Raw genomic sequence first — 14,844 nt, 5'->3', positions numbered from 1 at the left:
CCTCAAATGTCAAAGATGCCGTACTTTTCAATGTCCTGTGGCATTGTTTGTCCAGTCACACAGGAACACCACTTTATTATCGTTTGGGGAGTAGCCTCGTTTCATTGAAACTCACGGCCGTAAACATCTGGGTAATTAACTCTAGAACACAAGGTGGCAACCAGAAGTTGGCTGGATGTTTACAGCAAAGCTCGATCAAATCTGCGTGTGTGTGTGTGTGTGTGTGTGTGTGTGTGTCCGAGCGTAGGTGTGTTTGCGCCCAAGTTTACGGCAATGACACACAAGTGAGACCTGAATTTTTCCTTTATGAGCCAACACAAATTGAGTGGAGACAGCACTGGTTACCGACATAACACAGCGTTTCTTGCCAGGGCCTTTAGGAGGCAATAATGCTGCAGGACACACACCACAGCGCAGTCACCACAGCAAACCCTCAAATGTCTGCAAAAACACACACACATATATATATAAAACCTTTCTCTTCTTTTTCTAGAAACTGCAGATAAATATTTACCCCCACTAAGAGCTTAAATTTGTGTGTGTGTCTGCTAAAAGTGTGTCTGAAAGTTTGTTTTTTTGTTTTTTCTGACAAGGCACAGTGGGTGATTGTTTCTTGTTTCAAACTTCCTTAGAGCAGCAGACATTGGCAGGAGAGGCAATGAGGCATCTTGAAGGGGAAAAGTCGGTTTTGAAAGACAGAGGTGGGCATATAAGTGGGTTTGGTGGAGAGAAGGCAAGAGGGAGAAGGAGAAAAAAAGCTCCTAAATTAAACACATTTGTTTCTGCTCTCACATACCACAAGTCTTATGAAAACAGAGGGCTGATTGTGTTCACTCTGCAAGTCCACCACCCCTCCTCCTCTCTCTGCACCACCACCCAACACTACCACCCAGCTCCACACCCCCAACCCCCTGCCTTGCGCCCCCCCCCCAACACACACACACACACACACACACAGCTGCCTGCAGATGCGTCCTGTATTTCCTCGCAGGCGCAGATCTCCAGGCCCTGCCTCGTCTCACTTTTTACTACCTGACATCCCTATCACCCCGACGCTAACTCCACTCACTCCACCCTGCGTCTCCTCTCCGCCCCCCCCCCCCCCCCCCGCTCCCGCCTCTGTCCAACTCAAACACGCATACTCACTCACAGGCCACAGGTATGAAAATGCGACGTATAGAGACATGACAAAGGACGCCTTCTGTATGTGGCGAACGTGGTTTCAATGGATTCAAATGTTCGTGTTGTATAATCTCTTTTTTTGTTTTTCTTTCTTCTATCCAAATAAAATCAGACGAAGAACAACAACCACAACATATTTTGGGTACAGAACATCTCATTTGAACATAGAATAAAAAAAGAGAAACACTTTGTGCAACAAAGCGCACAACTCACTGCCCTGATATTCTCCAGGATTAGCAATGTGTATTGTCAGCAGACTGCAGGGAGGTCTGGAATGTCTGCAAAACCTTTTACACCGTAAAACTTTTTACACCTTAAAACCTTTTACACCTTGACACATTTGTAAAAGTCACTTGTTGCAATCTGCAGACTTAATTTCCATGTGAGTGCTAAATTAAGATCTGATTATAGATTAACAGATCCATGATAGGTTCGGCTGTAAATTAAATTAAATGTTCACATCCAGAGATTGTTCAATATTATCAAAAAAAATTGTAATATAAAATACGTTAAACACATTTTGCGAAAGAGGAACCAACATTGATTCATATGAGCTGATTCACTTTTAAAAGTTGCAGAAAAATCTCTTCATTAAAGCTGCACATGCTATTTAAGACAACATATACAGCTGCTGCTATCTTTCCATTTCAATACAATCTAATGAGAACGGCAAGGTGATTACGATCAGGGCCTGCTGTAAATATCAAATTTCCAGGGACAGAGTTTAGGAGAGGCCCCTCACAATTACACAGTTTTCAGGAATGCGGAGCATGAACCACAGCAACATGGAGCAGAAGACAAAATGCTCACATCCCATTTTGGACGTTAAGCTCACACCACATGACAGAAGAGGTTTACAGACGGCGTTAAAAAAAAGAAAAAAAGGAAAGTTTATCTTTCACAAAGAGCCGTTTCTGCGAGATCGAAATCTACACCACAATGCAACAAACTCCCACTCAATCCAAACTGCACACTTCTGCAAACAATTAGTATTAACCCAAGCTGCTCTGCAGAGAAAGAGGGAGAGACTGGGGGAGAAAGAGAAAGAGAGGGAGAGAATGAAGGGGGAGTTACTGGAGAAAGAGTGGGGTGCTTGTGCACAATTACAGCAGGGATTTATGGCCTGAGAAACAATTTATAAATCACAGCGCCTGGGCTAATGTGCTCCAGATTGTTCTCCATGCAGCTGCAATTTTGGTCTGCGTGAAACGGCATAATAAACCTGGCTAGAGGACATGTTTGGGTGGTGGTGATGGGTGGGGAGGGGGTTGAGTTTTTGGGTGGGGGCCGGTGAGGTTGGTTTTTAGACGTGTTTGAAACAAAGAAACAGAACTTTTTTGTGGCGTGAAATTTTGCTGAGGTGTCATTCTTGATAGTTCGATTTGACAGAAAAACAGACGAAGTGGAGGTCTGTGCAGAAGTCTCAGAAACAGACATTCATGAAACATGCAACCGATACCGATTAAATCATTTGTTCTACAGTAATCGCGGTAGCTGGGCACTAAATGCACTATTTCCAAAACTATAACTGAATAATTACACAACTTTCCACTGAGTAATAATTTTGGAGCAGTAAATAAAATATATGTATTTATCATGACCTCATTGTGAGGCATAAACCTATAATCAAACTCTCGACATGAGTCACATTTTATCTTATTTTAAGAAAAGACGAATGTTGCAAACTGATCCCTTCATTGCAGCTGCAGGCTGGTGTGGAAGAAGGGATCGGATGTGCCGTGGGGAAGCCCGGGCTTTTGTGGCCACTCAGCCAACTGGCCCTGAACCTTGACCTCTAACCCTTCACCCTGGGGGGCAAACAAAGCTCTGAGTGACATCTGAAACTAGACACTCTGTTGGGAGAGAGTGTCTGGACAGGACTCAAATAACCCCATTAACTCTGCAGAAAAGATTTACGGCTTTTTATTCTGCCTCTGCAAATGTCGCCAATGACGAGTCGCGCCGATCCGTCGAAAATAATCAAGCAATTAAGAGGTGTGCGCCGAGTTTCGTCTTGTTTACTTGCCAACATCTCCGCCTTGCACAAAGATAAGCAAAAAAAGTGTCCCTGATTAGCGTCTCCGAGTTGTGATTAGAGCGGATGCACACATGTGCCAGCGGTTAGTCTGTATCCAAATAAATTCTCCTCAGTACGAACAACATGAAGCTAATCTTTGAGCGCTTTTTGTATTTTTTTAATAGAGTCACTGATGCATATTCACCAGCAACTCTGATGGATTCTACACAAAGGATTACGTAAATAGTTCTGGCATTGGTATACTGTAAACAAAAACAGAGAGAAGAGTTGATGGTAAATGTGCGGCGTTGAATGCAAGCCTCCGTCGCCCGAATGCTGAAAGCCACTGTAGTATTTAAATCAGGCAAGGAGGGAGGAAGCCTGGGCCAAGCATTCTGTAGCTCAGCTGTGAGGCTCTAAGCCGTTGCCCTAGGGTCTTTGTCCTGCCTTTCAGGGCAAGTCTGAGGTAGTCAAAGACCCTATTCATGACCGGCGCTCCCCCTGCCAACACACCCATACAGCCCCAGTCAAGTCAGCCGAGAGCTATAGAGCCTCCCCATTTCACACGAGAATCAGACCTGCCCCTAAAGCCTGCTTCAGGGATTTCCAATAGCCAGCCCCTCCAACCCATGTACAAATCAAACAAAAGGGCTCCTTGGCCTACTCCACGTCATATAGGGCTGATTAGATCTTTTTTTTCTTCTTTTTCTCATGTTGCTACTCCAAATTTGAGGCAAATAAGTCCGTCACATGTGTGGGGATTTGGTATCTTGCATCGTGTAAATGGGTGAAGCATTATGTCAGCGGTCCATCCCGCCTTCGTCCATCGAATACAAGATTCCTCTCCTGCTAAAACACACTTTATAGAAGGAGAGGCCAACCTGAGTGCGAGTCGAATGATTAAATCTCCGAACAAGTGGTGCTGATCATCTAAAGGGAGGCACAAGGGGAATCCCTCTTTTTTTAACAACAGAGTGTCTTGTCTCTGAGGAACACAAGGCCCGCAGCAGCCATTACTCATATGTGATCCCCACTGCGTTTCCTCATCATTTTAAATTGAGCAGATAAGGTCAAGAAAAGGGTGATACTGTGTGGCCAATGTCAGATGTTTCTCTGCTGCTGGTTTACACTAACAGGATCCACAAGTCTGGTTGCAGATAAGGAGACTACACATTTTAAAATGACTTGTGTCTTTGCTCGGCTTTAATTGAATTTGTCGCTCCACAGAACATTGTGACTTCTTAACCGGTACAATTGGTTTACGAGGGTAACTGGGGAAAGCACGGGGCACCCAAAGGTTACGTTCTTATCAATATTAGGATTAGTATGAATTGTATGATATTTCATGAAGAATTAATGATGGTCAAATGTTTAATAAGAATTATAATTAAGAATTGATGAAAAGAAACACACTTATGACGTCATCAAATAAGTCATGGCAACAAGTTGGCGATTTAACAAACAAACATTATCTACAGTTAGCTAAATGATCATTTTGCGGTCTATAAAATTAAGATCTTTACTTTTTGCGTGATTTTATGGAAACCACTAAGAGAATAAACTGACACCACAATAGCAAAATGTGGCCGTGAAAAAGAATGTTGTCTAGAATGGTTCATTTCTTCCACTCGTATTTCAGACAATAAGTTAGTGATAGTAACCCAATAGTAGAGTGTGTCCTGGTACATTAATTTATTCAAACGTGGAACGTTCCCTGTGGCTCAGTTTAAGATTGATGTGGTCAAACATACAATCCATTACTTGTGTTTTTAGAGCCACAGATAAATTTGTATTACAGATGGCTCAAAGTCTCGTCGGTCACGGCATCAGTTACAGCTGTTAATTTACAGGATCTGCAGGTTTTAATCTCTATTCAGTGAAAATAAGATTAATGCCGCAACATAAAAAGTATGATAATGCACATCCATTCAGCCCACCCAAAGCAACCAGAGGGTGATTAGGTCCTATGTGCGGTCGGTCACATGCTTACACAGGTGCAAAGTGCTGACGTGACATGCGTCCGTCACAGGACGTGAGCACACCCCCCCCCCCCGGGCCGAACTTTAATTCACCATTACAGCGACACACTCAGTGGGAAGCAGCCAAACTGATTTACTACCTCAACCAGAAGAACAGCTGCTCTGCTCATCTTCAACTAACCTCCTCCTGGACGGATATCCATTCACTTCTTAATTTAGTATGAAACTACAGTGTGACATGGCCTTTAACAGACCCGGGTGCAAGGGGAGCAGATTTGTACTCGAACACAAGTGAAGCGTGATGGAAATCTCAGTGGTACTGATGCAACATGTGCATGATCTGATAGCCTCCTGCTGTTTGCCGAACCGGTCTGTGACGGTGAGGCAACGGCAAAGCATTGTGGTCCGCGGAGGAGAAACTGCTCTCTGTGGGAGACAGGATCCCTCAGATAAGTGAGTGCCTCAAGGTCTGGAACCCGGCCCACCTCGGGATAACAGGGGAAAGGAATAGCATATCTGCCCCGGTTTAAGCTCCCACCACCACATCTCATCAACAATCTCTCCTCCTGACTTCCACCCCCCCCCCCACCCCCCGGGCCCCCTCCCCTCCCTCTCTGACTCTATCCCGCTGCCTGCAGTGCTTAAACTGAAAACAGCTGCTTGGAATACCAGACTGATGAAACCCTGTTTAGAGCTTTTTCCTTTTTCTTCCTGCTGTCCAATCACGTTTTATTAGCATGGAGTCAAGCGTTTAAGGTACAATTACAGAAGGAAAACATTTCTTTATGTGTGCTAAACAGTAATGGTTATGGCTGTGAGACGACTACGTACACACTTTATACGGGATAGTTCCCCCACACTCAGATTCAAGCATGGCTCCAAGTGGGGACTGATTTCAGTATCAGTTCATCTGATGGGATTATTTAAACATTGCCTTCTAGAGGGGAAAAAATGATTGACAGAAAACTAATAAGTAACTTTTAGATTAACAATTATATTACAGTGTTTTTGACATTATATGGCCATGATTGACTTTTGGTAAGACAAAACCAGTCAGAAGCATCCCTTCTGACTTTAGGAGACTCTCTTACAGCTATTTTACAGCCCAAGTGATTAAACAATTAGTCAATGGAACAATCTGATTACTGGATGTTGCCCTGATGATATAAAATAGTCCGATAGTCCGACTAACAAACCGAAACATCATAACATATTCAAATCGCATGATGTGCTGACCGGACCCGAAAAAAAAGGGACCGGCTACAATAGGCCCATATTTGGATGTACCGGATCATACTGGATGAATCGGTGAGAAAATTATTCTATGGTCGGGGATGGTTTCACCACAAATAGTTTTTGGGACTGTGGTCCCCTGGAAGAGAGTCTGACTGCACTCCAGATAAATCCAGAGGCCTCCCCCGCAAAACGCCATGTTAAGACCTCGGAAAACAGACGCGGCGGCCGCGCTGGTATTCATGTGACACACGAAGCATGTCTTCACATCTCCCACTGCTTAAATTTGTGGCAAAAGGTTTCACTTGTTTTGGTAGTGAGCAGCTGTGAAGGAGCGGAGATAACATGCTTTGTCTTTGCGTGGCTTCAACACCAACTCCTCGACCTCCTGGTTTTCAAACTGTTTCGAAGCCAAAAGGAAAAGCAGAGCTTTCGGATTTAATTCAGGTGCGTCTGTCTTCACCTTTGGTATCGAGTACTCTCAATATGAGTTTGCTTAAATCTACACAGGGGGGAAAGCAATGTGCCAAACGGCACTGCAGCTCAGGCCAGACATAGTGAACGGGGAAAAACACATGAATTGATAAAAACACATTTGCACACATATTCATCTTGGCACATCAAAAGGATTCATTGATGCCACTGAACATGGGGAGTCTGGGGCTGGAGAGGGGAGATGTTGGTTATCCTTTTCTCAAAGGGTGCTGAGAGGCTCCTGATGGGCCCCGCGATGGAGAAGCCAGAGAGCTCTATAAACAGAATTTCTAATGTCAGGCGGGCGGGCGGGCGGGTGGGTTTAGGTAGTGAACTAGCAGAGGAAGGGGTAGTGGGAGGAATTGACGCCAGCTCAGGCTTTCCACAGAGACCAGAGAGGGAAGGATACAGATCGGGGACTGACACCATTTCACACAGTTCCATACAAGTGATGCGAGGAAGTCAACGTGCGCATCCTCGGCTTAAAAAAAAAAAAGAGTATGCTCCTGTAGGTTCTTTGTAGATTCACTAAAGCAATCTTCTGATTTTACAAAAGTTACAGAAAATTAATTCATTTTTTTCAAAGTGATTAGTGAACACACACTTGTTGAAATACGCAACAATTTTCGACTCTAATCCATGCAAATGCTTCTCATTTCAAATGTACCAGCAACATCAGTCCAAACTAAATCACGATTAATCTAATATTTCAAAATATCTCATTTAATTTCCTCAAGATGAGTTCATTACCAAAGTTAATTACTTCAACAGCTCTCAGGCTGCGACGCCTCTTCTGCGTGACCTGTTCTTAATTGTACAGGGCCACTGGATTGATGCAGATGTGTTTGCCTTTGAAGGAAAAATCTTTAAAAAACTAAAAAAAAACCTGGTCAGAAATGTTCACTCTGTTGACACAGAGCTTGGTCGAAAAAATATTTGTGCACTAACATTCAGGAATATAACACTGAGGGTTGTCCGACGTGAGCCCGTAGCACACTGTTCCCTCTGTTGCAAAATATCCACACAGCCTCACCTGAACAACCCCCCCCGTCCCCCCCCCACCACCACCACCACTCAGACTCTACACACACAAGCATGCCGCATGGCTGCATGTGTGCACACACACACACACACGTGAGAGGTGAGCGAAACGCCAAGCGAGCCACCTGATGAAAAGACACCTCGGCACAAACAGCGTTTGCTTATGCAGGGAGAGGCCCCTTTATCCACAGGGACAATGTCTGTGTTGACTTTTTCTTTGTGCGAACATATTCAAGCACCAAGAGCGGGAGAAAGAAATGGAAAGAAAGAAGTCAGAGAGGCGTGCAATCGTAGCCACAGACATGTTCAGACTCATGCAGGCTCTCGCTTCATATCGCAAACTATTTTTTCTTTTTCTTTTCAACAATCATGCCCCGGAGTTGGAGAGCCCCAGTGCGTATATTTGATGAAGATATATTTGAGCAGCTAACCTCGCTCTCGCTTACGTGCCACCTCTCACACACAAGAGGCATTTCACTCCGTAGTGACGATGATGATGATGATGATGATGATGTGCTATCAGAGTTATCTCAAAGTGCTGATGAAGCTGACAATAGGTGGCGTCGAGCCGGGGCGTTTGCTCACCAATTAAAGGTGCCCCTGGTCTGTCACTACGGGAACAATGCAGCAATAATCACATCAATGAATTGACAAACAACAAACTGGATCCGTCTGGCCCGTCCGAGGAGGGGGGACACAACTGGCCCCCGCACACCACAGTAGTTTGGTGTAACATCTCTGCAAACATTTAAAAAAAAAAAAACCTCCTCCTCAGCTCTCAGTGGATTACAGCAGAATGTCAGCTCCGAGCAGGCTTTAAATCAGTTATGCTCGGCCCTCGGGGGGGAACTCTGTGCTGATCCCACGTAGGCCTGTCTCTCATTGCTCATGATAGGGTTGCCACATCCAAATTCAAAAGTTTGGGCCCCAAATCCTTCATCGCGTTGCACATTAGAGAGTGAATCACTCCACGAAGACTCTTGAGCAACATCTCGTGTATGTATTGTTGAGCAGAGTGCTCTTTTAAATGCTGATATGTGCAGAATGAGTCCGTTACACGGCTTGAGATGGCTTCGTTATAAGAAAGAAGCAAGAAGAGAAAAAAAAAATGGTTGTGAACAGATACACGCAATGCCTCGCACACATTGTTCTATCCTTGATTACCGAAAAACATAACGCTCAAAGCTATAAAAAAGAAAACGTAATCAGGAAATAGAAGCGGCTTGGCGTTGTTTAAGTCACGTGATCTGTCAGAGAGCCATAATTTAAACGTGTCACACCCAGCTGAAGTAAAAGACCACATGACACTTAAACAATAAATCTGTCAGTGACAACTGGACTTTTAAGAGACGCACTATGATAGACGGGCGTTGTTATGTGAGAGGTTACAACACCAATACGGTTATCCTACAGGCACATTTTAATCCCACGAGCCAATCAGCATTTTCCTCTGAATGTTGATGCATAACAAATGGCGAAACGATATCACCCGACTGTGTCAAAGTGAAAACAAAACAAACCTGGAGAATGCAAGCCTAAAATGGCGCTAAATCGAACCTCCCATCAATCAAATTCAGTGCGTTCCCACTAAGCCATGAGTAACATGGAGGACCTGGAGACGCCTGCTAAGTATGCCAGCTATTGTCTGCCTGCATGTTTTCTGCCACGCTGATGATTGACACAGTCAGCTCACTCTGCCCCATTGACCTCATTCTTTTCTTTTTCTAATATGGGGGATTATACCTCTGAATTTCAAATCCCCTTCAATTATTTGCTACTTCGTCTTGAGTAACAAGAAAAACGTCTTTTTATTATTTATTTTTTTCCCCAACTTTGCTTTGCTGGACATTTACTCGCAGATTGTGAGGCTTTCGCACAAGAGAAACACGACGCAACAAAGCCGAGACTACATAATATGCCGCTAATAATGGACAATTACTTTAAGACCGTTTCTTCAAATACCTCCACCAAAGCGTCGCGCTAAACCGTGCTTAACAAAAAGAACAAAACGTGATGGAGCATTCCTGCATGTTTATCCCTTACTACTATTCCTGCGAGACTCGGGTGGCCAAAAGCAACAAGATAGACGATCTGCACGCTGGTATGTATCACCGTGTCTGAGCAGAGCAGCCTTTTAGTTAATGAGCCCCAATGGAGACCTCCAATGAAGCCATCACGACTGCTCAGAATAACAATGGTCAACTAACGCCTTTCTAATTGAATGGAAGGTAGAGGGAGGGAGTGGGCCTGGAACAGTGAAAAGGAGACAGAAAAAAAGGGGGGTTGTTGGGGGGGGGGTTTCTTTTCAGTCAGATGCCTGCCAGGCTTTAACGAAAGTACTTGTTTTTTGGGGGGATGTGACATGGATTGGGGGGGGATGGACAAACTCAGAAGAACACAGCTATCCAACAGGGATTATTTCAAGAAAGTTTACATAGTTAAATTGTGTTTCACAGGTCGCTCTTCCATATTCTGTCGCTTAAATGGAATTAAGAAATTGCAATGCTGGTTTAGAATTGTATTTTTTTGTTCATTACTGATCACAAATTCGTTGTCTTTAGTGTGGTTTTTTTCAATCATTACCATGTGGATCAATTAGTCATGTTTGCAGCATCGCTAACTAGAATGTAATTATTATACGGTCTCTATGCCTTATTAACCTGCTGTTAGGGCACGTTCTATAATGTACACTGGATCAAATGCAACGATAGCTGCGGTTTGAGTTAAAAACACCCTTATCAGCTTCCTGAATGTGAACTCACCAACAACTGTCAAACAAATCTAGACTTTTAGTTTCTCTGGACAGCTGTCACGAACATTGCAGTGAAATGCCTCCCATGTGTGTCAAAGTGAGGTATTGCATTGTTGTCACGGGGGATATGACCACAGGAACAGCTTCTTTTCTGTTTTTTTAATTTTCTCCAGAGAATACGTGCAAAGCGGGTCAAAAGCACTGAGCGTTCCTTGTCTTTAGTTTTCCTTAAGGTCAGAGTTCAACACAACCGCTAAAGGAAGAACAAACTAGTGGCCAACCTAGAAAAATGCTGCGAGATTTAAGAAGTGAAGGCAGAGAAGTTTACTACTATACATGTATATAGAATTAATATGCACCATGGGGTGTTGCAGCATTTTCGACATTCAGAGACCATACATCATTAAAAAAAAGCAAAAAGTGACTCGTGTGAACTTTGATCCGAATGAAATGTAGTCAAACGCGACTCCTTTCGAGGAGTGGTTGGCATGGAGAAATGTATCCCCCCCCCCCCCCACCCCGAAAAAAAAGGAACAAAGAAGTAGTTAGTACTCCTTGAGAGGCCACTCGGAGGGAATATGGCGGTCTGGAAGTGCACAAGGAACTTTTACGCACGGCCAAAGTTTTTTTTTGCGAGAGCGCGATCGAAACGAGAGAGAGAGAGACAGAGAGGAGGGGGGAGAGAGAGGAGGGGGGGGAGAAGAAAGAGCAAAGAGCAACACATCTGCTCGGACACTCACCGTCCTCGCGCTCGGAGACAGCGAGCCGTTGGCTAGGTATGGATTGGAGAGGTCTGGGATCATGAGGAACGGGTAGCCGGGATAGTGAGGACTCTTAAAGAAGCCACCATCTTGCTGTCTCCTCAGGGCTGCAGGGGGGGGGAGGTGGTTGGTGGGGAGGGGGGGGGGGGGGTGAGAGAAAAGAAAAGCCGGGGTTGGGCAAAGGCACGAAGGGCCGACTTGTGGCTCACACGGTGTTGAATGCGTTACCTTCGTTGAAGTAGTCTCTCGCCTTCTCGTAACTTTCTGAGTCGGGTCTGGTTTGGGGGCGCCTCTCCGCTTGCTGGCAAAGGGGGAGAAATACACACACGAAGGGGTGAGGTGTGTGTGTGTGTGGGGGGGGGGGGGGGGGCTAATGAACACAGCATTAAATCGTGTTTTATAGCGTGGCTGTCCTTACCTCTGAGTCGGACGAGCTGCTGTTGTTTTCCGACTCGTTCACTAAGGAGGACTTCACATCATCCAAATCCCGGTCCGCTGACACATTCTCGGATATCTTTTCCTCCTGCTCGCCTTCGTCTTTGAAAGATATCATTTCATCATTGGCCCCCAAATCATCCCCACCACCTCCGTTCAACTGTGGCATGTTTGCAGAGTATGTAATTTCGAGGAGAGAGGGAGGGGGGGAAAAACAGCTGGCAATAAACAATTACGTTTCTTTCTGTTTTTTTTTTTTTTTAAAAGATCAGTGTAGTCCAAACGTGTCGCAATAAGCCAACTACAAGAAATAGTTCATGTTTGAAAAAGCCCTTATCATCCTCTGAACGTGCTCCTGCGGTCCATGACGAGCGTCGCGATAATAATCCACAGTTAAAAAGTTACGACACAGTTACAAAATATTGATGGATGGTTGGCGTCGGCGACCGGATGCGCAGAAAAACTTGGCAAAGTTTGGTCTCCGTCGCGGCCCCGGTGGACAACTTGTGGCCCCCGCGGGTCTGTCCGTGTGCCGTGTGGGACGGGACACGTCTCTCCTCCTGCTAAAAGAGCCCCGGTAAAACAAGCGCACAAACTACAGTCCAGTCGAGCGAGAGGGGTTTACTCAACAGCCAGAGACGCGTCCGATTTCATCTCCTAGTATCCATGTGTGAGGAAACAATGGTTCGCGTTTTGTTTTTTTCTAAAAAAAAAAACACACGAGACGTTCAGGCTGCAGTTTTTCTTCACTTCTCACTCGCTTACTTTTCCTCGCAAAGAACCAGCGATCGGTGAGAGAGAGAGAGAGAAAAAAACCGCGATAGAGCTGGATCACAAAAGTGTATAAAAATGTTCAACTGGACGCCGTCGCCCTTTCCCTCCACATTGCTGCCGGGGAATGCGCCCTGAAAAACTACTTGGTTGTTCAAGTGGAAGAAAAGCGCAGCTCGTCCGTAGGGGAGGAGTTAGAGGGTGAAAACCGACACTTCATTCACCAGCATGTAGATCAGCCATTCGTCCTTCCCCTCCACCCGGCCAGCGCACCACGCAGTGGTATGAGGGAGGTTTGTGCATGGAGAAACACAGTGGGCAAATGCACAGCATTCCCATTCATTACTTTTTACATTATTATTTTGTTATTCATTTTATTTAATTCATTTTTATTGTATTTTTAAAAAATATTCTTTTTATTTTATTTTATTTTTATTTATTCTTTTTATTTTATTCTTTTTATTCATTTTTATTTCTTACTCTACACCATATTATTATTACCGCCTATTGAATGGATATAGAAAAGGGAATGTTGCCTGTGTAGTTGGAACCCAACTTGTGTGTTTCCGTTGTTTAAATAAACTTGAGCGGCAGTCCATCCTGCGCTGTAACCAGCTGATATCTCCAGTATTGTTCGGGGCGACAGACCACACTGCCTCCATCTGTGTGAAAATAACAGACCCGGATTTAGTGAGAAAGTCATAATTACACACTGCCGTGCAAATTGCACGGCGGCCTGTCCTAAAACACTACACGCTGGGAAAGACAAAGCTCAAAAACACCTGGGATGAGCATTGGCTCATTATGGCACAACTGTACGAATGGCTGTGAAGCAACACGCCTCTGAACATCCAGAACTCTTGTGACAGGACAAGCCTCACTTATTTTTCTCACTCTCTGACTGATAAACATGGCCCGATTGTTTTGTTTTTTTGAAGAACAGGATTGAAGACCTTTTTTTTTTTTACAAGCCTCATGGAAGGAGAATGAAGGGTGGTTGCAACTTTTTGTTTCCTATGTTCCTGTGCAGTAACCTGCACATAAATGTTATTGTTGACGTGTTAAAAACAAATACAAAATAAACGTTTGCTCACAAAGAATCAAAATTTTAGAGGTTGGTATTACACATAAGTATGCTGCTATACTTCCCTGAAGCTCTTTTGGAACATTTCTTCCCGTTGTCTCAGTCCCGAGTCCAATGGACCTCAGTCTTCTCACTACTTCTGATGCGATTGGACAGGCTTCCCCCGTCTGAGAAAAGAAGTCATTGATGTTGTCGACTGCATGTCAGCAAGCTGAGGGTTGACTGACAATTCAGCCGTGTCTCCACGGGCCTCATTAGGTCCACACTCCTCCTGGGTGTTAGTGTGTGTGTGTGTGTGCGCGCTAGTGTGTCTGTTTGTATTCCATGAAAAGCAACACCTACTGTATTTGCATATGGCATCTTCTGTGAATTGCATTGTGGTTATGGATTGTGGGTGTATTATACGCAGTGAAACAAATGTTTGTACTTGCGTGTACACATAGGTAAATAATTGCCCTCGGGGTGATACATCATTGCTTTTCGGAACTACAGTATGCAGAGAATGCATTCCCCAAATGATGCACAGACAAGTTGGCGTCCATATTTATGATGCAATCCTTTGGTATGGTTTCCTTTATTCTGACCATATAACATATCAGAAATTCAGTGGAACGTGCGTGTCCCAGCATGTGTAACTACAATCATGCCAGTGCACCATAGCCGTATGAATGATTAATAAAGAAATAAAATATTAAAACAAGTCAACACTGGAAATTAATAATGACATGCATAAGCAGTTGCTGAACAGGAATATCTCCTAAATTGTGACACTTCTCACACAAACACAAGTTTCAGCAGTGTGCTAAAGCACCATCGGCATGCAGTAAGTAGACTGTTGTTCACAGTAAGCTGTAACAGCACAGTGAGATATAACACTTTTGTGACAAATGTAGAAAAAAAAGAAATGCAGTGTATCTGAAATGGTTTAATCCAAAGTGAGAAAGCCACTAATTCCAAAATAAAAGGAAGCCTATTGTTACAAAATGGCCGCAGGCACGAAAAACAAAACAATGTTTTTGATTGCATTCAGCTTTGCTTTGGAAACAACGTAATGATTACATATGTATATTTACTGAATCATTATTCCAGGTGTTTTTAATGTGCTTTGTGTCGGT

At 44.2% G+C, this 14,844-nt stretch overlaps 1 protein-coding gene across 1 annotated transcript; it reads right to left on the bottom strand.

The window, feature by feature from the left end:
- Positions 1-2,876: 2,876 nt before the first annotated feature.
- Positions 2,877-12,788, bottom strand: LOC134129020 (transcription factor 7-like 1-B). The gene is made up of 4 exons (XM_062562178.1): positions 11,858-12,788; positions 11,668-11,740; positions 11,419-11,546; positions 2,877-2,990 (listed from the first exon to the last, which is right to left on the bottom strand). The coding sequence occupies exons 1-4, from the start codon at positions 12,041-12,043 to the stop codon at positions 2,877-2,879; spliced, it is 501 nt and encodes a 166-aa protein (XP_062418162.1). The 5' UTR covers positions 12,044-12,788.
- Positions 12,789-14,844: the final 2,056 nt, after the last annotated feature.

The sequence above is a fragment of the Pungitius pungitius genome, chromosome 5 (assembly GCF_949316345.1).
Source record: "Pungitius pungitius chromosome 5, fPunPun2.1, whole genome shotgun sequence".
In the NCBI taxonomy this organism is placed as follows: Eukaryota; Metazoa; Chordata; class Actinopteri; order Perciformes; family Gasterosteidae; genus Pungitius; species Pungitius pungitius.
This window is presented reverse-complemented; position numbering and strand designations above follow the sequence as displayed.